This window comes from Ascaphus truei, chromosome 14, assembly GCF_040206685.1.
Source record: "Ascaphus truei isolate aAscTru1 chromosome 14, aAscTru1.hap1, whole genome shotgun sequence".
Classification (NCBI taxonomy): Eukaryota; Metazoa; Chordata; class Amphibia; order Anura; family Ascaphidae; genus Ascaphus; species Ascaphus truei.
The window spans coordinates 18,390,500-18,417,421 of NC_134496.1; the positions used below are offsets into that span (position 1 = coordinate 18,390,500).

The 26,922-nt window shown below is 53.7% G+C and overlaps 1 protein-coding gene across 2 annotated transcripts; it reads right to left on the bottom strand.

Moving 5' to 3' along the window:
• Positions 1-33: 33 nt before the first annotated feature.
• On the bottom strand, positions 34-24,296 carry SYVN1 (synoviolin 1). Of its 2 annotated transcripts, none has more exons than XM_075569930.1 (16): positions 24,224-24,296; positions 21,768-21,923; positions 21,094-21,186; positions 20,140-20,292; positions 19,447-19,495; positions 18,632-18,735; positions 10,171-10,297; positions 9,856-9,955; positions 7,859-7,924; positions 7,397-7,513; positions 7,116-7,285; positions 6,760-6,891; positions 5,543-5,665; positions 5,267-5,453; positions 3,757-3,896; positions 34-442 (listed from the first exon to the last, which is right to left on the bottom strand). In XM_075569930.1, the coding sequence occupies exons 2-16, from the start codon at positions 21,897-21,899 to the stop codon at positions 309-311; spliced, it is 1,827 nt and encodes a 608-aa protein (XP_075426045.1). In that variant the 5' UTR covers positions 21,900-21,923; positions 24,224-24,296; the 3' UTR covers positions 34-308. The 2 variants fall into 2 exon arrangements, with proteins under 2 accessions (XP_075426045.1, XP_075426046.1); XM_075569931.1 differs by having other exon boundaries at positions 24,128-24,238.
• Positions 24,297-26,922: the final 2,626 nt, after the last annotated feature.

The window sequence follows — 26,922 nt, forward strand, 5'->3', positions numbered from 1 at the left end:
AATCGCTCAACAAAACTGCCCTGAAGAATAAGACACAGGAAGACCAGAACTTTAATTTTACTGAAATGAGTCCAACACGATATTAACGAGGCTGGCAGTCCTTCGTCACTTAACGAGCGTCTGCCTTAATGCAGCCCTTCACATGTCCTTAAAAAATATATATATTTATAGGAGTCCAGAGCAAAGGTTTCGGGGCTCTGAGTGGAGTCCTCCTGTAAGCTCAATTTCTCCTGCAGAGGCATAATTGGCCTGTTCAATTCACCGGGAGATAAAAAGATGGCGGAAGGTTGAAAAAGAAAGGGGGGTGGTCAGTCTAATTCAGGAGGAGCCGTCTCTAGTTTCTGGAGTCTGCGTCTGCGCAATTCTGCAGTGTCTGGTTCTTCTGTTGAAGGGGCTTCCTGTGGGGGGTTCAGAAGCTCAGCGCTGACCGATTCAGCAGGAACTACAGGGATAAAACGAAATAAACACACTCAGAGCTAGACCCATAGGATTAGCACATTTTCACCAGTTCTTATAGAAAAATTGTCCTCCTTGGTGCTGTTCTTCACTCCGTGCAGTATATAAGAGAAGAATAAAGAAAGACAGTGTATAATATCATACAGTGCAAGTGACAATGACACCTCTGTGAACAGGTAGTTGGAACTGGATGTGGATGTGGATACTTAATGATAATTCACTTCAGATTATGGATGTTATCAGGGGACAGACCCATTAACCATTGGTACTGATAATAGGATGCACCCTCAGTGTCTGGGGTTTCAGTCAGATCTTGACCCCTTCATAATGGCACACCGTGCACATTATCACACAAATAAGGGGCTCCAATGGATTTGACTCACAAAAGGTATAATCTTGACGTCAAATAACTCTGGAAGTCAGTGGAATTCCCCAGCAGTGTAACATGGAAAAACCCAACATAGCACAGATCCACTGAGACACGAACATGTAATAAAACCTAGAAACACAGACATCTGGAGCGTCACTCACATACTACTTCATCCTTTAGCGCTTTCCAACACATTTAGCCTGGTTGGGGGCCCTTGGAATCACTTTCCTCCCGGACCGCTTTACTCACCACTCTCACTGGCGTCTGTAACGGAGCTGAGGCTGATGCCTGGGTGTCCACGCTGGTATCCCCTCCTGGATCCCCCCACTTCCCGCAATGACATCACGCACTCCATTGTGTAATGACGCAAGCTTCTCGACGGCTGGCTGTCCAGGATCGCGCTTTGCTGCTCGCGATATCCCGCAGTTAGACCCACGGTCCCCCTCAGGTAGTTGAACACGGGTATAAGGAGCAGGATGTTTGTCGTTACCAGCCTCACCCTCCGCATCACGTAACGCTCCGTTACAGACGCCGGTGAGAGCGGTGAGTAAAGCGGGCCGGGAGGAAGGCGATTCCAGGGGCCCTCAACCGGGCTCAATGTGCTGATAAGTGCAAAGGATGAAGTAGTATGTGAGTGACACTCCAGATGTCTGTGTTTCTAGGTTTTATTACATGTTCGTGTCTCAGTGGATCTGTGCTATGTTGGGTTTTTCCATGTTACACTGCTGGGGAATTCCACTGACTTCCAGAGTTATTTAACATCAAGATTATACCTTTTGTGAGTCAAATCCATTGGAGCGCCTTATTTGTGTGATAATGTGCACGGTGTGCCAATATGAAGGGGTCAAGATCTGACTGAAACCCCAGACACTGAGGGTGCATCCTATTATCAGTACCAATGGTTAATGGGTCTGTCCCCTGATAACATCCATAATCTGAAGTGAATTATCTTTAGGTATCCACATCCGGTTCCAATCATCTGTTCACATAGGTGTCATTGTCACTTGAAACGTATGATGTTATACACTGTGTCTTTCTTTATTTTTTTTCTTATATGCGACACGGAGTGAAGAACAGCACCAAGGAGGACTATGCGGGGTAGGAGGAGGACTATGCGGGGTAGGAGGAGGACTATGCGGGGTAGGAGGAGGACTATGCGGGGTAGGAGGAGGACTATGCGGGGTAGGAGGAGGACTATGCGGGGTAGGAGGAGGACTATGCGGGGTAGGAGGAGGACTATGCGGGGTAGGATGAGGATGATCCTTGTGACCTCCCCGCTGCAGGACCTCAGAGTTAGGTGGTCACTCACCACTCATTGCACTTATACAAATTCATTATATTGATTGTGTATATGTTTTGCATTATTAATAACATACTTTACACATTATATGCATTATTATCGCTTTGTGTATAGCGCTCAAGTTGTGTATTTCTCCATTTGCACAAGTGCCTACTTCCATTTTTTCTTTCTAGCCAGACTTGCGTCCGCCACATGAGATGACGCGTCACAGCGGGGCTCGGCGTGTCTCCTCACGGCCACGTCTCATGCCCTTCTTTCCGCCGATGACATCACCGTTACACCGCCCCTCGTAGCGCCCTCGAGCTGCAGCCAACGCGTTTCGCAACCGAACCTGGTCACTTCCTCAGGGGGACGTGATCCAGGTTCGGTTTCGAAGCACAGCCACCAGGAAAGAGACGCGCCAACCCCGGCTGTGAAACACCACCTCATGTTGCGGACAGCAAGTTTTTAAAGGAACAAAAAAATAAAAATAAAAAACAACTGAATTCTGCCGTTTGATTCCAGGTCCCGCGTGCATATCACACGCCAAACGTTTTTACACTACATGCAATTCTTTTACGTTGATGGAGATTCGGACGCCTGATAACTGGGAAAAGGTCAAGTAGCAGAGAGGGGATTTGTTCCTGCCAAAGAGAGAAGAGAAAAAAGGAATCTTCCTGCTTCAGCACAGGATCTGATTAGAAAGAAAAAAGTGTAAGTAGGCACTTGTGGAAATGTGGTAATCCCGTGGGAAGCAAACATATTGCACTGTGGTCTTCTGTTCGCGTCGGCAGCACGACACCGCTCCCAAAGAGATCTGAGCAAAATACTCAAGGGACATGGGACATTTTATTCACTGAACTCTGTGCCAAGGAGAATCCGTGTGTCTGTACAGTGCAGGGAAATGTAATATATGCACTGGAAGGACAGACTGCGCAGGGCAGTGAGTGTGTAGAAGTATGTTGGGTGCTAAACTGTTGAGATAGTAACAGTAATACACAAAAAGGGGAAAATTAAGCAAGTATCTCTAAAAATGTGCCCACTTACAGATGTACTTCGTCCACCTTCTACTTTTGTGTAGAAATGTATTATAATCAACATTACAAAGTAAAAGCCACGTTTCCTGTGCCACTGTCCTTTAATTCGGTTATATAAAAAAAAAAAGTGCCCCCCACAGGAGTTTTAATACAGGTCAACAGGGTCAGTAGCATGTTACGTGTACGTGATAACGGGGTGTGTCACACACACGGCATCTATAATGAAGTAATAAAGCCAGAAGAACAGGGCATTACTGGCCAACACTGGCAGCAGGAGCTCAATGCCCGAGGCCAGTAATGCCCGGATCTCATCCCGGGTCTGATTATTTTAGGCTGTTTGTTTTCCCATTGCCACACGCCCCATCCGTCACCTGACTGCAGAGAGACGCAGAAGCGTTACCCGTATGTCGTGAGGCACCTCTAGGACTAAGTCGTCTTTAACACAAACCCCCCCTCCTCCTCACACCCACGGGTCAGTGGCAACATCCTCCACGGTTATAAGCAGGCACTCTCACACACTGAATGTATCATTCAACGTCATAGGGCGAGCGGCATTCTCCGCTCAGGTGATAACGTCTCACAGACGGGATTATAAAATGGTGCCCATTATGTACCTGACAGGTAGGAGGCGCCAGCGTCTGCAGGGGTGGAGGACGGACCTGGGGACGGAGCAGGTTCAGGGGATACTGTAGGAGCCGCAGCTTCGGAAGTGTCAGGTGGCGGGACGGTGGGGGGGACGGTGGGAAGAGGGGGGCTAACGGAGAGAGAAGAATACAGAGTATAGACATAAAAAAACGAGAAGGTAAACAAGACACAAATTCATTATTATCAGCATAATAGGTGTGGGAGTGTGTCCCGTACATACATGGCATGGTGTAATAGTTTGTGAGCGGGAGGCTGGCACTGCCGCTGCCCACGCTGTACCTGTGCTGTGTATACATGGCATGGTGTAATAGTTTGTGAGCGGGAGGCTGGCACTGCCGCTGCCCACGCTGTACCTGTGCTGTGTATACATGGCATGGTGTAGTAGTGTGTGAGGGAGAGGCTGGCACTGCCCGCGCTGTACCTGTGCTGTCTATACATGTCATGGTGTAGTAGTGTGTGAGGGGAAGGCTGGCACTGCCGCTGCCCGCGCTGTACCTGTGCTGTGTATACATGGCATGGTGTAATAGTTTGTGAGCGGGAGGCTGGCACTGCCGCTGCCCACGCTGTACCTGTGCTGTGTATACATGGCATGGTGTAGTAGTGTGTGTGAGGGGGAGGCTGGCACTGCCGCTGCCCACGCTGTACCTGTGCTGTGTATACATGCCATGATGTAGTAGTGTGTGAGGGGGAGGCTGGCACTGCCGCTGCCCGCGCTGTACCTGTGCTGTCTATACATGTCATGGTGTAGTAGTGTGTGAGGGGGAGGCTGGCACTGCCCGCGCTGTACCTGTGCTGTCTATACATGGCATGGTGTAGTAGTGTGTGAGGGAGAGGCTGGCACTGCCGCTGCCCGCGCTGTACCTGTGCTGTCTATACATGGCATGGTGTAGTAGTGTGTGAGGGGGAGACTGGCACTGCCCACGCTGTACCTGCGCTGTGTATACATGGCATGGTGTAGTAGTGTGAAGGGAAGGCTGGCACTGCCCGCACTGTACCTGTGCTGTGTATACATGGCATGGTGTAGGAGTGTGTGAGGGGGAGGCTGACACTGCCGCTGCTCACGCTTTACCTGTGCTGTGTATACATGGCATGGTGTAGTAGTGTGTGAGGGGGAGGCTGGCACTGCCCGCGCTGTACCTGTGCTGTGTATACATGGCATGGTGTAGTAGTGTGTGAGGGGGAGGCTGGCACTGTCGCTGCCTGCGCTGTACCTGTGCTGTGTATACATGGCATGGTGTAGTAGTGTGTGAGGGGGAGGCTGGCACTGCCCACGCTGTACCTGTGCTGTGTATACATGGCATGGTGTAGTAGTGTGTGAGGGGGAGGCTGGCACTGCCCGCGCTGTACCTGTGCTGTGTATACATGGCATGGTGTAGTAGTGTGTGTGAGGGAGGCTGGCGCTGCCCGCGCTGTACCTGTGCTGTGTATACATGGCATGGTGTAGTAGTGGGGGAGGCTGGCACTGCCGCTGGCGCTCACCCGATGTTGGACAGCACAGTGAGGTACTGGTTGATCTGTATCATGGCCGCGTCCAGCAGCGTGTGGATGTTCTGCAGACACTGCAGTCTGGCCTCCAGGTTGCGTCTCTCGTGTCCCTCCATTGCTCTCAACTCCTCGTCTGTCAGCCCCGCAAAGCCGGCAGGGGGGACAGGCATGGGGGGCAGACCTGTGAGGAGGGGAGGGGGAGATGGTGACTGACAATAAGCTAGGAGTCTGTGCCTCCCACCGCAGGTGACACGCAAGACACCAACTTACCAAAAGGGGGCAGCATTGGCATTCCCAGCCACGGAGGGGGGAAAGGAAACCCTGGCAGGGCCGCCCCAGCGGATAAATCTGATCCACTGACTCCAGCACCGTCACCAGGTCTTGGAGCAGATGCTGCGAGAGAGGGGGGAGAAAGAGTGTTAGCCGGGGACGTGTCCCTATGTATTAGCAGGAGCCGAGGGAGGGGACATGTCCCTATTTATTAGCAGGAGCCGAGGGAGGGGACATGTCCCTATTTATTAGCAGGGGGCGAGGGGGGGACGTGTCCCTATGTATTAGCAGGGGGCGAGGGGGGGACGTGTCCCTATGTATTAGCAGGAGCCGAGGGAGGGGACATGTCCCTATTTATTAGCAGGAGCCGAGGGAGGGGACATGTCCCTATTTATTAGCAGGGGGCGAGGGGGGACACGTCCCTATGTATTAGCAGGGGGCGACGTGTCCCTATGTATTAGCAGGGGGCGAGGGGGGGACGTGTCTCTATGTATTAGCAGGGGGCGAGGGGGGGACGTGTCTCTATGTATTAGCAGGGGGCAAGGGAGGAGACGTATCCCTGTGTATTATAAGGTGAGGGGGACGTGTCCCTTGTATTAGCAGGGGGCGAGGGGGGACGTGTCCCTATGTATTAGCAGGGGGCGAGGGAGGACGTGTCCCTATGTATTAGCAGGGGGCGAGGGAGGGGAAGTATCCCTGTGTATTATAAGGTGAGGGGTACGTGTCCCAGTGTATAAGCAGGGGGCGAGGGGGGATGTGTCCCTATGTATTAGCAGGGGGCGAGGGGGAACGTGTCCCTATGTATTAGCAGGGGGTGATGCGGGACGTGTTTTACCAGGAAGTAATACACTGAGAGTTACCTCTCGTTTTCGCGCATGTCCTGGGCACCGAGTTATAACAATACATGGTTACAGTAGCACAGGGTTATACAGTCAATTCACTGACATTTCATAGACAGAGTTGGAAAATTGGGTACAGGGGATAAAGGGCTGGCGAGTTCCAGATTGAAATAGAGAAGCTTTAACATCACCGATAAGCCAACGCCAGCAAATGGCTCACACCCTTTGGGGCGACGCAGGTGCGGTTTAAAAAAGTCCCTTGTCCAGGGGGCCAGGCGGGACGTGTCCCTGTGTATTAGGAGGATGGGGGGGGGGGTGTCCCTGTGTATTAGGAGAAGGTGTGGGGGACGTGTCACTATGTATTAGGAGGTGTCTTACCAGTGGAGGGTCCTGCGTTTGCCTCTTCAGGGGGGTTGGCTCCAGGGGCCCCAGGCGCAGGAGGGAAAGGACCCAGAGGAGGCCAGAAAGGGAACATCCCTGGAGGGAAAGGAGGGAGGATCCCAGGAGGAACTAAGAGCGATAGGAGAAAAGAATGGATAGGGGTAGGAGAGAGATTTAATGAATGAAAGAATGACAGTGACAAGCGACACTTTTGGATCTCTGATTACGTCCTTTATGAGGCTCAAGGATTCCAAGCAGTCCGGGACGGAACATTCCGGCTGCAGAAAATCAGCCAATCAGGGAGCTGGAAACATTAAAAGGGGACGAGACATGGAAGGCGCCACTTTACTTACAGTTCGGCTGCGGTGGGACGATGGGGGTGGGATGTGGAGGAGCCTGCTGCTGCTGGCCAGGATCACCCTGGTCAGCGGGTGCCTGGGGCTGAGCAGGCAGGGAGGCGCGGAGCACATCCATGCGGCAGGTGGGGCAGGTCTGCTGTCTCTGGAACCAGGAGCGCAGGCAGCTGGATACAGAGAGTAGCGTCACTGCACCCAGTGGCGGTGAGGGGGGGGGGGCAGTTTGCCGCTCCGCAGGGGGAGGGACACGCTGCCGGCCACGGGACGTGCAGCCTTACCTGGTGTGGAATATGTGGTTACACGGCAGCCTCTTGGCTCCCGTCAGCATCTCCTCCCTGCAGATTATACACACATTGTCCATGGCCTGGAGCTCCTCCTCCGAGGCATCTGGGTATCTGCAGTAATTATCAAGACCTCCTTCATTACAGACGTACACTGCCACCAACCAGACTAGTGCAGTCTGCGCCCCCCCCACAGAAATGGAACTTCCAAGGATGCCGCGATCCGATAGGCTGGGCCTTTTGCCGTGGACACTTGTCAACAAAGCCTTTGGAATGTTCCATTCTCCAATACTGCTGGGGGGTGTTTGGGGGAGTGGCATTATTTAAAGGCACACTTACTAATGGTCTATGTACTATAGATCTACTGTGCGCTTCCCCCCTCCCCATCTGTCCTCTCTCTACCATCTTTCTCCTGTTCCTCCCATCACTGCCCCCCCTGCCCCCGACCCCATTACTCACAATGTGTTCATATTTCGGATCGCTCTCCTGGACATGATGGCATCAGTCACGGCTTTCTTAAACTGTCTATAAAGAAAGATAATTCAGAGCCTGGCACCTCCAGGGCTAAGCACAACCCAGCCTGGCAGCGCCAGGGCTAAGCACAACCCAGCCTGGCAGCGCCAGGGCTAAGCACAACCCAGCCTGGCAGCGCCAGGGCTAAGCACAACCCAGCCTGGCACCTCCAGGGCTAAGCACAACCCAGCCTGGCACCTCCAGGGCTAAGCACAACACAGCCAGGCAGCGCCAGGGCCAAGCACAACACAGCCAGGCAGCGCCAGGGCTAAGCACAACCCAGCCTGGCAGCGCCAGGGCTAAGCACAACCCAGCCTGGCAGCGCCAGTGCTAAGCACAACCCAGCCTGGCAGCGCCAGTGCTAAGCACAACCCAGCCTGGCAGCGCCAGGGCTAAGCACAACCCAGCCTGGCAGCGCCAGGGCCAAGCACAACACAGCCAGGCAGCGCCAGGGCCAAGCACAACCCAGCCTGGCAGCGCCAGGGCTAAGCACAACCCAGCCTGGCAGCGCCAGTGCTAAGCACAACCCAGCCAGGCAGCGCCAGGGCTAAGCACAACCCAGCCTGGCAGCGCCAGGGCTAAGCACAACCCAGCCTGGCAGCGCCAGGGCTAAGCACAACCCAGCCTGGCAGCGCCAGGGCTAAGCACAACCCAGCCTGGCAGCGCCAGGGCTAAGCACAACCCAGCCTGGCACCTCCAGGGCTAAGCACAACACAGCCAGGCAGCGCCAGGGCTAAGCACAACCCAGCCTGGCACCTCCAGGGCTAAGCACAACCCAGCCTGGCAGCACCAGGGCCAAGCACAACACAGCCAGGCAGCGCCAGGGCCAAGCATAACCCAGCCTGGCAGCGCCAGTGCTAAGCACAACCCAGCCTGGCAGCGCCAGTGCTAAGCACAACCCAGCCTGGCAGCGCCAGGGCTAAGCACAAACCAGCCTGGCAGCGCCAGGGCCAAGCACAACACAGCCTGGCAGCGCCAGGGCTAAGCACAACCCAGCCAGGCAGCGCCAGGGCTAAGCACAACCCAGCCTGGCAGCGTCAGTGCTAAGCACAACACAGCCAGGCAGCGCCAGGGCTAAGCACAACCCAGCCTGGCAGCGCCAGGGCTAAGCACAACCCAGCCTGGCAGCGCCAGGGCCAAGCACAACACAGCCAGGCAGCGCCAGGGCCAAGCACAACCCAGCCTGGCAGCGCCAGGGCTAAGCACAACCCAGCCTGGCAGCGCCAGGGCTAAGCACAACCCAGCCTGGCAGCGCCAGTGCTAAGCACAACACAGCCAGGCAGCGCCAGGGCTAAGCACAACCCAGCCTGGCAGCGCCAGGGCCAAGCACAACCCAGCCTGGCAGCGCCAGGGCTAAGCACAACCCAGCCTGGCAGCGCCAGGGCCAAGCACAACACAGCCTGGCAGCGCCAGTGCTAAGCACAACACAGCCAGGCAGCGCCAGGGCTAAGCACAACCCAGCCTGGCAGCGCCAGGGCTAAGCACAACCCAGCCTGGCAGCGCCAGGGCCAAGCACAACACAGCCTGGCAGCACCAGGACCAAGCATAACCCAGCCTGGCAGCGCCAGGGCCAAGCACAACACAGCCTGGCAGCGCTAAGGATTGGGCACAGGGGGCACAGCCTGGAACCGCTAGGGCAGGGCACAGGGGGCAGAGCCTGGAACCGCTAGGGCAGGGCACAGGGGGCACAGCCTGGAACCGCTAGGGCAGGGCACAACACAGCCTGGCACCGCTAAGGATTGGGCACAGGGGGCACAGCCTGGAACTGCTAGGGCAGGGCACAACACAGCCTGGCACCGCTAAGGGTTGGGCACCGGGCAGCCTGGCACTGCCAGGGCTGGGCACATTGATACACATCCTGGCACCACCAGGGCTGGCACAGGGGGTAACAGAGCTTGGCGCCTCTATGACTAGACTGGGAGGGCAAGCTCTGTGCCGCTTACCTCATTGCCAGGTACATGGGCCGGATGGCGAAGAGAGGGAAGGTGTGAACTTTAACCATGATTGTCATAAAAGCCATATACAGCAAGACCTTAATAAACCCTGCGGAGGGGGGAAGGGGGCGAGCAGGGAGGGGAAAGTGAAGAGAAAGGGAGAGAACAAGGGAGAGAAGATGCAGTCAGTGCAGCGGTTTCTCCTCATCCTCCCATCATATCCCCCCCCCGTGACATTCGCTAATCAGCACGCTACGATTGGCTGAGATCATGGGGGTCCAGTTAGACTGACAGCTCTACAAGCCACGACGACGGATGTCATACCTGTGAGGAGCTCGGTGTATAACATGTACACGGCCTTGTTATCCCACGGGTTCTCACTCTGCAGGTCCACGGAGTGAAGGACGTACTTTATAAATACGGTGAGGATCATCGTCATGAGAATAGCGTACTGAGAGTGAGGGGGGGGGGGGGGGGGAGAAACAGAGAGGGGGAGAGGGGGGAGAGAAACAGAGAGGGAGAGAGGGGGGAGAAAGAGGGTGAGAGGGGGGGTGAGAAACAAACAGAGGGGGAGAGGGGGGGGAGAAACAGAGAGGGGGAGAGGGGGGGGGGGAGAAACAGAGAGGGGGAGGGGGGGGGAGAAACAGAGAGGGGGAGGGGGGGGAGAAACAGAGAGGGGGAGGGGGGGGGAGAAACAGAGAGGGAGAGGGGGGGGGAAGAAACAGAGAGGGGGAGAGGGGGGGGAGAAAGAGAGGGGGAGAGGGGGGGGGGAGAAACAAACAGAGAGGGGGAGAGGAGAAAAATACATTTAGTGATAATAAGGCAGCGTGATAGATATGCAATTGTGTGTACACGAATAGCACAGGAGGCTGCAAGAACAGATTGCATATATTCTTCACCCAAATCCACATCTCACGGCCTCAATGGCAGGAAGGTGGCAGTGGCTGCTCAGGAAGATGTAGAGGGGGCACTTGTGCTGGTAAGTTTACCCATACTAGGAAAGCTTGAACAATATACCTGGCTGAAGTGGGAAAGGTACGTGCCAACATGCACGGCAAGTAAGGCCTCACACACACCCCCTCCCCCCCCTGCTCTCATCCTAACCTAACCCTGGCTCCCTACACCAGCTCTCATCCTAACCTAACCCTGGCTCCCTACACCAGCTCTCATCCTAACCTAACCCTGGCTCCCTACACCAGCTCTCATCCTAACCTAACCCTGGCTCCCTACACCAGCTCCCATCCTAACCTAACCCTGGCTCCCTACACCAGCTCCCATCCTAACCTAACCCTGGCTCCCTACACCTGCTCCCATCCTAACCTAACCCTGACTCCCTACACCAGCTCCCATCCTAACCTAAGCCTGGCTCCCTACACCAGCTCCCATCCTAACCTAACCCTGGCTCCCTACACCTGCTCCCATCCTAACCTAACCCTGGCTCCCTACACTTGCTCCCATCCTAACCTAACCCTGGCTCCCTACACCAGCTCCCATCCTAACCTAACCCTGGCTCCCTACACCAGCTCCCATCCTAACCTAACCCTGGCTCCCTACACCAGCTCTCATCCTAACCTAACCCAGGCTCCCTACACCAGCTCCCATCCTAACCTAACCCTGGCTCCCTACACATGCTCCCATCCTAACCTAACCCTGGCTCCCTACACCAGCTCCCATCCTAACCTAACCCTGGCTCCCTACACCTGCTCCCATCCTAACCTAACCCTGGCTCCCTACACCTGCTCCCATCCTAACCTAACCCTGGCTCCCTACACCAGCTCCCATCCTAACCTAACCCTGGTTCCCTACACCAGCTCCCATCCTAACCTAACCCTGGCTCCCTACACCAGCTCCCATCCTAACCTAACCCTGGCTCCCTACACCTGCACTCATCCTAACCTAACCCTGGCTTCCTACACCTGCTCTCATCCTAACCTAACCCTGGCTCCCTACACCAGCTCCCATCCTAACCTAACCCTGGCTCCCTACACCTGCACTCATCCTAACCTAACCCTGGCTTCCTACACCTGCTCTCATCCTAACCTAACCCTGGCTCCCTACACCTGCTCCCATCCTAACCTAACCCTGGCTCCCTACACCAGCTCCCATCCTAACCTAACCCTGGCTCCCTACACCAGCTCCCATCCTAACCTAACCCTGGCTCCCTACACCAGCTCCCATCCTAACCTAACCCTGGCTCCCTACACCAGCTCCCATCCTAACCTAACCCTGGCTCCCTACACTTGCTCCCATCCTAACCTAACCCTGGCTCCCTACACCAGCTCCCATCCTAACCTAACCCTGGCTCCCTACACCAGCTCTCATCCTAACCTAACCCTGGCTCCCTACACCTGCTCCCATCCTAACCTAACCCTGGCTCCCTACACCTGCTCCCATCCTAACCTAACCCTGGCTCCCTACACCAGCTCCCATCCTAACCTAACCCTGGTTCCCTACACCAGCTCCCATCCTAACCTAACCCTGGCTCCCTACACCAGCTCCCATCCTAACCTAACCCTGGCTCCCTACACCTGCACTCATCCTAACCTAACCCTGGCTTCCTACACCTGCTCTCATCCTAACCTAACCCTGGCTCCCTACACCAGCTCCCATCCTAACCTAACCCTGGCTCCCTACACCTGCACTCATCCTAACCTAACCCTGGCTTCCTACACCTGCTCTCATCCTAACCTAACCCTGGCTCCCTACACCAGCTCCCATCCTAACCTAACCCTGGCTCCCTACACCTGCTCCCATCCTAACCTAACCCTGGCTCCCTACACCAGCTCCCATCCTAACCTAACCCTGGCTCCCTACACCAGCTCCCATCCTAACCTAACCCTGGCTCCCTACACCTGCTCCCATCCTAACCTAACCCTGACTCCCTACACCAGCTCCCATCCTAACCTAAGCCTGGCTCCCTACACCAGCTCCCATCCTAACCTAACCCTGGCTCCCTACACCTGCTCCCATCCTAACCTAACCCTGGCTCCCTACACTTGCTCCCATCCTAACCTAACCCTGGCTCCCTACACCAGCTCCCATCCTAACCTAACCCTGGCTCCCTACACCAGCTCCCATCCTAACCTAACCCTGGCTCCCTACACCAGCTCTCATCCTAACCTAACCCAGGCTCCCTACACCAGCTCCCATCCTAACCTAACCCTGGCTCCCTACACATGCTCCCATCCTAACCTAACCCTGGCTCCCTACACCAGCTCCCATCCTAACCTAACCCTGGCTCCCTACACCTGCTCCCATCCTAACCTAACCCTGGCTCCCTACACCTGCTCCCATCCTAACCTAACCCTGGCTCCCTACACCAGCTCCCATCCTAACCTAACCCTGGTTCCCTACACCAGCTCCCATCCTAACCTAACCCTGGCTCCCTACACCAGCTCCCATCCTAACCTAACCCTGGCTCCCTACACCTGCACTCATCCTAACCTAACCCTGGCTTCCTACACCTGCTCTCATCCTAACCTAACCCTGGCTCCCTACACCAGCTCCCATCCTAACCTAACCCTGGCTCCCTACACCTGCACTCATCCTAACCTAACCCTGGCTTCCTACACCTGCTCTCATCCTAACCTAACCCTGGCTCCCTACACCTGCTCCCATCCTAACCTAACCCTGGCTCCCTACACCAGCTCCCATCCTAACCTAACCCTGGCTCCCTACACCAGCTCCCATCCTAACCTAACCCTGGCTCCCTACACCAGCTCCCATCCTAACCTAACCCTGGCTCCCTACACCAGCTCCCATCCTAACCTAACCCTGGCTCCCTACACTTGCTCCCATCCTAACCTAACCCTGGCTCCCTACACCAGCTCCCATCCTAACCTAACCCTGGCTCCCTACACCAGCTCTCATCCTAACCTAACCCTGGCTCCCTACACCTGCTCCCATCCTAACCTAACCCTGGCTCCCTACACCTGCTCCCATCCTAACCTAACCCTGGCTCCCTACACCAGCTCCCATCCTAACCTAACCCTGGTTCCCTACACCAGCTCCCATCCTAACCTAACCCTGGCTCCCTACACCAGCTCCCATCCTAACCTAACCCTGGCTCCCTACACCTGCACTCATCCTAACCTAACCCTGGCTTCCTACACCTGCTCTCATCCTAACCTAACCCTGGCTCCCTACACCAGCTCCCATCCTAACCTAACCCTGGCTCCCTACACCTGCACTCATCCTAACCTAACCCTGGCTTCCTACACCTGCTCTCATCCTAACCTAACCCTGGCTCCCTACACCTGCTCCCATCCTAACCTAACCCTGGCTCCCTACACCAGCTCCCATCCTAACCTAACCCTGGCTCCCTACACCAGCTCCCATCCTAACCTAACCCTGGCTCCCTACACCAGCTCCCATCCTAACCTAACCCTGGCTCCCTACACATGCTCCCATCCTAACCTAACCTTGGTTCCCTACACCAGCTCCCATCCTAACCTAACCCTGGCTCCCTACACCAGCTCTCATCCTAACCTAACCCTGGCTCCCTACACCAGCTCCCATCCTAACCTAACCCTGGCTCCCTACACCAGCTCCCATCCTAACCTAACCCTGGCTCCCTACACCTGCTCCCATCCTAACCTAACCCTGGCTCCCTACACCAGCTCCCATCCTAACCTAACCCTGGCTCCCTACACCAGCTCCCATCCTAACCTAACCCTGGCTCCCTACACCAGCTCCCATCCTAACCTAACCCTGGCTCCCTACACCTGCACTCATCCTAACCTAACCCTGGCTCCCTACACCTGCTCCCATCCTAACCTAACCCTGGCTCCCTACACCTGCTCCCATCCTAACCTAACCCTGGCTCCCTACACCAGCTCCCATCCTAACCTAACCCTGGCTCCCTACACCAGCTCTCATCCTAACCTAACCCTGACTCCCTACACCAGCTCCCATCCTAACCTAACCCTGGCTCCATACACCTGCACTCATCCTAACCTAACCCTGGCTCCCTACACCAGCTCCCATTCTAACCTAACCCTGGCTCCCTACACCAGCTCCCATCCTAACCTAACCCTGGCTCCCTACACCAGCTCCCATCCAAACCTAACCCTGGCTCCCTACACCAGCTCCCATCCTAACCTAACCCTGGCACCCTACACCAGCTCCCAACCTAACCTAACCCTGGCTCCCTACACCAGCTCCCATCCTAACCTAACCCTGGCTCCCTACACCAGCTCCCATCCTAACCTAACCCTGGCTCCCTACACCTGCACTCATCCTAACCTAACCCTGGCTCCCTACACCTGCTCCCATCCTAACCTAACCCTGGCTCCCTACACCTGCTCCCATCCTAACCTAACCCTGGCTCCCTACACCAGCTCCCATCCTAACCTAACCCTGGCTCCCTACACCAGCTCCCATCCTAACCTAACCCTGGCTCCCTACACCAGCTCCCATCCTAACCTAACCCTGGCTCCCTACACCTGCACTCATCCTAACCTAACCCTGGCTTCCTACACCTGCTCTCATCCTAACCTAACCCTGGCTCCCTACACCTGCTCCCATCCTAACCTAACCCTGGCTCCCTACACCAGCTCCCATCCTAACCTAACCCTGGCTCCCTACACCAGCTCCCATCCTAACCTAACCCTGGCTCCCTACACCAGCTCCCATCCTAACCTAACCCTGGCTCCCTACACCAGCTCCCATCCTAACCTAACCCTGGCTCCCTACACCAGCTCTCATCCTAACCTAACCCTGGCTCCCTACACCTGCTCTCATCCTAACCTAACCCTGGCTCCCTACACCTGCTCCCATCCTAACTTAACCCTGGCTCCCTACACCAGCTCCCATCCTAACCTAACCCTGGCTCACTACACCAGCTCTCATCCTAACCTAACCCTGGCTCCCTACACCAGCTCCCATCCTAACCTAACCCTGGCTCCCTACACCAGCTCTCATCCTAACCTAACCCTGGCTCCCTACACCTGCTCCCATCCTAACCTAACCCTGGCTCCCTACACCAGCTCTCATCCTAACCTAACCCTGGCTCCCTACACCAGCTCTCATCCTAACCTAACCCTGGCTCCCTACACCAGCTCCCATCCTAACCTAACCTTGGCTCCCTACACCTGCTCCCATCCTAACCTAACCTTGGTTCCCTACACCAGCTCCCATCCTAACCTAACCCTGGCTCCCTACACCAGCCCTCATCCTAACCTAACCCTGGCTCCCTACACCAGCTCCCATCCTAACCTAACCCTGGCTCCCTACACCTGCCCCCATCCTAACCTAACCCTGGCTCCCTACACCAGCTCCCATCCAAACCTAACCCTGGCTCCCTACACCAGCTCCCATCCTAACCTAACCCTGGCTTCCTACACCAGCTCCCATCCTAACCTAACCCTGGCTCCCTACACCAGCTCTCATCCTAACCCAACCCTGGCTCCCTAAACCAGCTCCCATCCTAACCTAACCCTGGCTTCCTACACCAGCTCCCATCCTAACCTAACCCTGGCTCCCGACACCAGCTCCCATCCTAACCTAACCCTGGCTCCCGACACCAGCTCCCATCCTAACCTAACCCTGGCTCCCTACACCTGCACTCATCCTAACCTAACCCTGGTTCCCTACACCAGCTCCCATCCTAACCTAACCCTGGCTCCATACACCAGCTACTATCCTAACATAACCCTGGCTCCCTACACCAGCTCCCATCCTAACCTAACCCTAGCTCACTACACCAGCTACCATCCTAACCTAACCCTGGCTCCCTACACCTGCTCCCATCCTAACCTAACCCTGGCTCCCTACACCTGCTCCCATCCTAACCTAACCCTGGCTCCCTACACCAGCTCCCATCCTAACCTAACCCTGGCTCCCTACACCTGCTCCCATCCTAACCTAACCCTGGCTCCCTACACCAGCTCCCATCCTAACCTAACCCTGGCTCCCTACACCAGCTCTCATCCTAACCTAACCCTGGCTCCCTACACCTGCTCCCATCCTAACCTAACCCTGGCTCCCTACACCTGCTCCCATCCTAACCTAACCCTGGCTCCCTACACCTGCTCCCATCCTAACCTAACCCTGGCTCCCTACACCTGCTCCCATCCTAACCTAACCCTGGCTCCCTACACCAGCTCTCATCCTAACCTAACCCTGGCTCCCTACACCTGCTCCCATCCTAACCTAACCCTGGCTCCCTACACCAGCTCTCATCCTAACCTAACCCTGGCTCCCTACACCTGCTCCAATCCTAACCTAACCCTGGCTCCCTACACCTGCTCCAATCCTAACCTAACCCTGGCTCCCTACACCAGCTCCCATCCTAACCTAACCCTGGCTCCCTACACCAGCTCCCATCCTAACCTAACCCTGGCTAACACGGGCGCTGCAGTAGCCAGCGGGGACCTGGCCTAAGATGGGAGGATGAGATGAGGACATGTGTCAGAGCGACGTGGAGAAGAGGCTGTAACCGCAGAACCTGGGAGATCATTAGGGAGGCTTCATCCAGCAGTGGGGAGACATGCATAATATTGAAATAATACGGTTTATTAGGCTCCATTTTGAGTAAAACAAAATAAGGCGCAACAAATATATGATATAGTGCTAAATTCAAGTGCTGCCTAAACACCAGTGATTTCCCCAAACTGCTATTTGTGACCAAACTAAACCATCAGGTGTTCATGGCGCAAATTGAAATCAACAGTGCAGTGAAAGTGCAAAAATACCCAGTGAATAAATTCAAACAATGATCACACTTATACTGTTACCATTTTTGTGTGTCTGAGGCCACCGTACCAACCCTGCAAATAGTTCCGGGGAGAATCTGATAGGCTGAGGCGGTTCATGCGAGTGACACGTGCAGTAAGCAGAGGGATCCCAGACGCGAGTGAGAGCCGCGGACTAGGGAGACCGTGCGCATGTGCACATAAACGCCGGGAAGCTGATCCGAGAGAGGGTTGGAGTGCGCCCAGAGTCACTCCTTGCTTTTTTCCAGCGGGGAAAGCGCGAGTTGTCCCTTTCCCCTCTGTGTTGTCTGTTATACAAGTAAAACGTGAATGCACTATATATCTTTTGCATGTGTGTCTTCTCCATATGAGGCCTACAGGTAGTCCCTGAACCCAGAGGATTTCAGTCTATGGAGTAACAGTATAAGTGTGATCAGTGTTTGAATGTATTCACTGGGTATTTTTGCACTTCCACTTGATTTCCATTTTGAGTACATTGAGATTTCATTATGATGGGTTATTTTAGGATCCTGTGATGGTCTACATGTTTCTTATGTAAGCGTATGGAGTTATGCACCATAGTAATACTTCTATGGACTACACACCATATCTCAGTTGATATAGATCATAGTGTTTGCTGCATGCTCGAGTGATTACATTTCTTCTCGGACATGCTGGATCACAGACAGGGAAGGAACAACGCGGTCAGCCCTGGATTACAAAAGCAACTGACAGCACTGACTCTGCGGGGCCCGTCACGTGATTCCCCCGCACCGAGCCGGTACGGAGTAAGGGCAGGTCACGTTTTTGTCCCTCTCGGGGACATGTAGGCGGAGACACACGGAGCCTGTGGAGCCAACAGGCGACATTTTACAAACTTATTACCCACAAGTTATTTAAAGGGACAAGTTCAGAAAGGATTGTTGCCCTGAGGCAGAGCGCTGGTGTAAGTTGCAATATGGGAGGAATGAATGTTTGGTGAGCTGCGGCCTTCTGTGGATATCATACTGGGAGACTGGCCTTTGCCTGGTAGTTATAGCACCCATTTTGCTTTGAGCAGCCGTCCTGCACCATTATATACACGTTCTTACCTCAAACCCAAAGACCAGCTGCACAGAGGCCCCTCGGGTGACGAGGCTGTGGTAGGCGTGACACACGAAGACCACGTCCAGGACCCCCAGGAGGAGCATCAGAGCTGGGGGAGGGCGAGAGAGGAGGAGGGCATCAGGCGAGAGAAGAAGAGGAGGGCGAGGGAGGGCCAGGCGAGTGGAGGGGGGAGGCCAGGCGAGAGAAGAGGGGGGGGAAGGCGAGAGAAGAAGGGGGGGGGGCGGGCCAGGCGAGGGAGTGGACCAGGCAGAGAAGAGAGGGGGTGGGGGAAGAGACGAGAAAAGAGAGGGAGGGCGGGGTGGCCAGGTGAGAGAAAAGGCAGGAAGGGGGGGGGGAGACCAGGAGAAGAGTGGGGAGAGGGGGCCCAGGAGAGACGAAGAGGAGCAGGGGGGGGGGGGGGGGTTGGGCGAGGCGAGAGAAGAGGGAATGAATAATAACCGTTAATAAAGTGCTTTCTCAGGGAATCACGGCGGTGGAATATTTATTGATATCGTTATCGCTAAGAGATATGCTGAGCAGCGCTGTGCGTGACAGGGAGAGTGTCACGGCACAGAAATAGCCATGTAGTGGCACGGTGAGAGATAGCTGTGCTCCCCTCCGGTGTATATTTATAGTAAGTGCAGCTGTATGCAAAGCGCATAACGGCAGACACGGGAGAGGAAGTGATACCAGCTCATGGACACGCAACCCCTCACATCCCACGTCTGCATCTGGTACAGCCGGGCCGGGGGGGGGAGGGGGGGCCAGGTAGGCATCTAGTGCCGCCAGCGAGGGGGGCGCAGGTATACGCGGCACTTACCTAGGATACGGAAGTGGAACAACCAGGAAATATTCGGACTGCGCTCCATCTGCAGAGTAAAATCCCATCAGGACAGCCGCGTGCTCTTATGTACACGTGTGTGCGTGCGTGCGTGCAGGCAGATGCATACACAGCACGTGCACAGATGTAGCCATGTTTATGCATTATTAGGGGATATTCTGTAATATTCTGCCTGCTCAATGCCATCAAGTCCTATGGAAAACCGGATATATATATATATATATATAGATATAGATATATCTATATATATATATGTGTGCCCGCGTGTGTATCTGTGCCTGGGTATAGGTGTGCAGTACCCATAGGCTCTTCCTTTGGGATTCCCTTTGCCCCTCCTCTCCATCTCTATTCTTTCTATACGAGACTTTATTCTGAATTTTGCGTTCCTTTTGTATCCTGTGTAATAAAATAGTGATGGATTTATCTACAGATCTATCTTTATATCCGTCTGTACATGCACAGCTCTGTGACCCTAGTCCCAGCTCCAGTCATTCCCTGGCTCGGTGAGGAGCGCACAGGATCGGTATTAAAGTGAAAGCACTCAGCCCTAAAATAGCTTCCCTCTCAGAAGAGGTGTTTTGCAGCTCAGTACATGAGTGGCAGAACGGGGGAATCTGTGTAGGGTTTCTGAGGTCTATTTGGGGGGGGGGGGGGGGGAAGAGGGGCCCTTACAAAGTCCACGCGGTCCTCGGCCAGCCAGTGAAAACATTTAAGGAAGAGGAGGAGAGTGAAGAGCGCCACAAAGCGCGGGCTGAAGTCATCCCGGAAAACTGTGAATGCCAGGCACGTTTCTGTAACCGCATACCACGAGCGCTCCAGGAGGTGCTGAACGAGAGGGGGGAGGGAAGAGATAGAGGGGGAGAGAGAGGGGAGTTACTTTTAAGGCAAGAGAGCAGACCGTGCCAACGTGACATGAAGGTACGGCACAGTTACAGTGCCAACCTCCCCCTCACACTACTACGCCATGACATGTATACACAGCACAGGTACAGCGCAGGCAGCGGCAGTGCCAGCCTCCCCTCATACACACTACTACGCCATGACATGTATACACAGCACAGGTACAGAGCAGGCAGCGGTAGTGCCAGTCTCCCCCTCATACACACTACTACGCCATGACATGTATACACAGCACAGGTACAGCGCGGGCAGCGGCAGTGCCAGCCTCCTCCTTACACACACTACTACACCATGCCATGTATACACAGCACAGGTACAGAGCAGGCAGCGGCAGTGCCAGCCTCTCCCTCACACACTACTACACCATGCCATGTATACACAGCACAGGTACAGAGCAGGCAGCGGCAGTGCCAGCCTCCCCCTCACACACTACTACACCATGACATGTATACACAGCACAGGTACAGAGCAGGCAGCGGCAGTGCCAGCCTCCCCCTCACACACTACTACACCATGCCATGTATACACAGCACAGGTACAGAGCAGGCAGCGGCAGTGCCAGCCTCTCCCACACACACTACTACACCATGCCATGTATACACAGCACAGGTACAGAGCAGGCAGCGGCAGTGCCAGCCTCTCCCACACACACTACTACACCATGCCATGTATACACAGCACAGGTACAGAGCAGGCAGCGGCAGTACTAAGCTACCCCCTCGTTACCTCCATTTCAGCTGCTCTTAGTTGTCCAAAGAAAACTTTGCCCATGAATTTTCCCAGGAGGAAAACCAAGACGAACGCTTGTATATAGAGAACCTGAGGAAGAGAGTGAGGGAGAAGAGGGGGTGTGGGGGGGAGGGGGGAGAAGAGGACACAGTGGGACAGGGAAGATAGAATATAAAATGTAAAATTCCCTTTTTCATCTCTAGCCTGAACCTCACTCTCAGATCCAGCAGCAGTGTTCATGTCATACAGTTTCTGCCGAGCGTCTTAAGTATTTCCTAACAAACGCCTTATAACTCCCCTCCGATCCCTGAAGTGGCCTGATCTTTTTATATAGCAAGGAGAATCATGGACACACAACTCTCTCCCTCTCCTTCCCTGTCACATTCCTTCTCTCCCTCAGCCCCCCTCCCACGTCTCTCCCTTCTCCGTCACGTTCCTTCTCTCCCTCACCTCCCCCCCACATCTCTCCCTTCTCCGTCACATTCCTTCTCTCCCTCACCTCCCCCCCACATCTCTCCCTTCTCTGTCACGTTCCTTCTCTCCCTCACCTTCCCCCCACATCTCTCCTTTCTCCGTAACGTTCCTTCTCTCCATCACCTTCCCCCCACATCTCCGTCACGTTCTCTCACCCCCCCCCCCCCCGCCTCTCCCTTCCCTTGTCCCTCACTCACGGCCATGCTGGGACTGGATTTCGTCAGATACACCACAGTCGGGTAAAACTGGTGCTTCATAATGAAGGCGTGCGTCACCACGGCAGTCGTGAGGGCCAGGCTGGCACCCGTCATCACTGCCGTCCGCATCATGGTGCCGGCGGGAGGGAGAGCACCCTGCGGAGTGAGAGGGGTTATCACAGGGGGACACCAGAGCGGCCAGTGCCCCCCTCACACACAGGTACAGCGCGGGCAGTGCCAGCCTCCCCCTCGCACACACTACTACACCATGCCATGCATACACAGCACATGTACAGCGCGGGCAGCGGCAGTGCCAGCCTCCCCCTCACACACACTACTACACCATAACATGTATACACAACACAGGTACAGCGCAGGCAGCGGCAGTGCCAGCCTCCCCCTCACACACACTACTACACCATGCCATGCATACACAGCACATGTACAGCACATGTACAGCGCGGGCAGCGGCAGTGCCAGCCTCCCCTCACACACTACTACACCATGACATGTATACAAAGCACAGATACAGCACGGGCAGCGGCAGCCTCCCCCTCACACACACTACTACACCATGACATGTATACACAACACAGGTACAGCGCAGGCAGTGCCAGTCTCCTCCTCACACTAATACACCATGACATGTATACACAGCACAGGTACAGCGCAGGCAGCGGCAGTACCAGCCACACACACACACACACACACACACACACATACAAACAACAACGCCATGACATATATACATAGCACAGGTATAGCGCGGGCAGTGGCAGTGCCAGCCTCCCCCTCATACTACTACACCATGACATGTATACACAGAACAGGAACAGCACGGGCAGCGGCAGTGCCAGCCTCCCCCTCATACTACTACACCATGACATGTATACACAAAACAGGTACAGCGCAGGCAGCGGCAGTGCCAGCCTCTCACATTACTACACCATGACAACAGCAGTTACCGCGCGTTCAGTGTCAGTGTCAGCCTCCCCTTCTCACACTGATACACCATGACATTTAAACACAGTAATGGTACAGCGCTGGCAGTGGCAGTGACAGCTTCCCACTCACTCACACACAACTATGCCATGACATTAATACACAGCACGGGCAGCGGCAGTGCCAGCCTCCCCCTCACACATACACCATGACATGTATACACAGCACATACAGCGCGGGCAGCGGCAGTGCCAGCTTCCCCCAATACCTCTGCCTCTTCTCTACATGATGGTTCTGGTGGCAGGAAGTTCTCCCCACACCACCCTCAGCTTCCGTTTCTACCCTTGGACCCCCCCTTAAACAGGCAGCACTTCATGCTCCCCCCTTCGATAAAGAGCTTACACTTTCAGGTCTATAAGAGGCTCTATATTTACAGCAGATATGGATCATTACGAGAGTGCATAAATACTCACCAACCTTGAAATGTTGTCTATAGTAGACACCTCTCCCCATCTATCATCCCAAATCTTGCCCTCCTATTGCCCTAATGGTGCCTTAATACCCCAGGCCACCAGAACCTATCACCATGTCAATTTCAGAGTATCCCAACTGCCCTGCACCCACTTCCCTCAAAGTCCTTCATACCCCAAGACCCTTTATTGTCAAAAACCTCCTCAATACCCAATGTCCCCCATCCCATTCCATGCCCGCTTATTACCCCAGAAACCTATCTGATTGCCCCATTTCCATGCCGCTTATTACCCCAGTACCCTTTTTGCCATATTTCCAAGCCCCCTTATTACCCCCTTACCCCATCTTAATATCCCATTTCCCTGCACCCATATTACCCCCGTACCCTTATTGTCCTATGTCCATGCCCCCTTATTACTCCCGTACCCTTATTGTCCTATGTCTATGCACCCATATTACCCCCGTACCCTTATTGTCCTATGTCCATGCCCCCTTATTACCCCCGTACCCTTATTGTCCTATGTCCATGCACCCATATTACCCACGAAACCTTATTGTCCTATGTCCATGCACCCATATTACCCACGTACCCTTATTGTCCTATGTCCATGCACCCATATTACCCACGTACCCTTATTGTCCTATGTCCATGCACCCATATTACCCCCGTACCCTTATTGTCCTATGTCCATGCCCCCTTATTACCCCCGTAATCTATCTTATTGCCCCATTTCCCTTATTACCCAGGTAACCTATCTTACTGCCCCATTTCCATCCTCCTTTATTACCCCCGTACCCTATCTTACTGCCCATTTCAATGCCCCCCTTGTCACCCCATTTAGTGCCCCCTCCCCCAGTATCTCATTACCCCAGCCGGCATAATTGCCCCAAGCTTCCAAATTCATCCAACCTGCTCCTGCCCACATTACCCCAGCCCTGACTCTTACCTCATATCCTTGTTGCCCCTGTCCTCTTATTACCCCAGTCCTGCCATTTACATCAGCCCCCCTTACTGCCCCGACAGATGACAGCACCTCACTCACCCACTTCTCCCCTTTCCAGCTGTTGCTGTCACTGCCCCCCCAAACAGGAACTACCTTCTACAGAAGACACCTCACTTCCGGTTAGGTCAAACCAAGTCACATACCCGCAGAAGGGGTGTCTTGATTAAGGCTTAGTGCAGTACAACTGCCCTTCCCAGTCCGTTATTTGTTCATAAGCTGTTGTTGTTTTCTAAACCAATACATTACTACCAATGTAGAATCAATTTGTGATGTTTATAGTGATACAAAATAGCAATTGGTGGTTTCTAAGGATTCATCCCTCTTTTTACGTAATGGTATCACCCGCTGCCTATCGTTAGTCAGGAACGTACCAACTGCAAAGACGAAATGAGGGGGATCTTGCTCTTGACGTCACTGAACAATCAACACCTTCCTACGCGTTATTTGTGATTGACATTGATTAATAGTAACGCTGCTGATTTCTGCATGGCGCTGCTGCCAATCAGGCGTTATTTGTGCCCCCAATTCCTTGCTTCACACCACCTCCCTATGCGCATTATGCGGGGACCGTGGCTTCACGCCATTGGCTGCCTGCTGCCGCTCTTGGCCATTTGAAAAAATCCAAGGCCTTCGGAGGTTGACGCGGACCAATAGGAGGAGGACCCAGATTCGGTTGCTAGGTGAAAATAAGCAGTGTCTGTTAACTCCTTCACTACAGGTGTCTCTCATGTAACATTTTGTAAAGACTGATGCACAACTGTCATTTATAATGGCTTTAAAAGCAGAAACACAAGATATTTATGTAAAATCATTTTATTTTCTTAACATAACACTTCTCTATAACTTCTCCTATTGCCCCATATAACTGCTCCCTATAACTCCTCCTATTGCCCCATATAACCGCTCCCTATAACTCCTCCTATTGCCCCATATAACCGCTCCCTATAACTCCTCCTATTGCCCCAAATTTCTACTCATACTATTACTCTCTCTAGCAGGGGATGTTGAAACTAACCCAGGTCCTCCCATTTCAGCTCTGTCCCATGCCCCTGAGAATTCCACCTTTAAATTCCAAAAAGGGCTATCTGTCGCCCATATAAACATCCGGAGCCTGCTGCCCAAACTGGATGAACTAAGGGCATGGTGCCTTATGCATAAACCCAAAGCCATCGTTCTTACAGAAACATGGCTATCCTCTAAAACCCCTGATGCAAATATCGCCATTCAGGGATACTCCATTTTTAGGAGAGATAGGTCAAAGAGAGGAGGAGGGGTGTTATTTTATATTGCAGACACCTTACAATTTACACTGTTACATTGCCCACCAAGTCCACCCTCTTTTGAAACTCTAGTTGGCAAAATCTGCCTCCCCTTCTTTAAGCCCATCTTGCTTGCTGGCATCTACCGCCCCCCTAAAGCCCCTCTACAATCCTTGACTGATATCACCCAATTTTTTGCCTCCATTTCCTCTCTGAATGAGAAGAGTGTACTGTGTAAGGAAAATTAAACCGCCCCATTCAAGCCCTAAAGTTCTCCTCACTAGAACATTTAAAAACTTTAACCCACAACAGTTTCTGGATGACCTTACCAACTGCCCATGGCACAGAATCGATTTAATTCCCGACCCTGATTCTGCGCTCGACTATTTCCAATCCGAGTTCTTAAAACTCTGCGATACCCATGCTCCACTACGCAAAATAAGGGTACGGGGGGCCCACCTTCCATGGGTTACACCTGACCTTATAGCACTCTACCTGTTCAGGGATGCCTTGTGGAAAAGCTACAAAGTAACTGGCACTACCAAGGCTCTCAATCACTACAGATGCCTGCGGAACGTGTGCACAAGGCAAACAAGGTATGCAAAAGCACAATATTACTCTGACAATCTCCACCAAAATACATCAAACCCAGCTAACTTCTGGAAGGTTATCAACAATATATTCCAGGCTCCTAACCATCAACAACCAAGTAATATCACTAAGGGGGATATTACTCTGACAAACCCCACTGACATTGCAAATGCATTCAATGATTACTTTGTGGGGTGTGCCACTAACTTATTAGCGAAACGCAGCACAAACCCCAAACCTGAATCTCATCCTGGGAGTACCCCTATAGTCCCACCCCCTCCCAACACTGCCCACAATTTTCAATTTAGCCCAGTATCTGAAGAGGAGATTACACAAGCGCTCCTCAAACTAAAACTAAGCAGCCAATGTGGACCCGACTTACTACAATCTAGGTTCCTACGACTTGGTGCCCCAGCCATTGCCAAACCAATTGCGTCCATAGTCAACTCTATCCTGTCTGCAGGCCATATCCCTAAGACCTGGAAAACTGCCAGAGTTGTCCCAATCTTCAAAAGTGGGGACAAAAACACTGTCTCAAACTACAGGCCAATCTCACTTCTCCCAATTCTATCCAAAGTTATGGGAAAATGTGTCCACTCCCAATTAAGCGATTTCTACACCAAGACAAATTTCCCTAGCCAATTCCAGTCTGGGTTTCGTCCCAAACACTCCACCGTAACTACCCTGCTAAAAGTTTGCAATGAAATCCAGTGTGGAATGGAACGGGGACAACTCACTGGTGCAGTATTCCTAGATTTTGCAAAGGCTTTTGACACAGTTGATCATGTTATCCTGCTTAACAAACTCCAGAGCTCTGGAATAGGGAAACATGCTTTAAACTGGTTTCAGTCCTACCTATCAAGAAGATCCCAACATGTGTCCATCTCC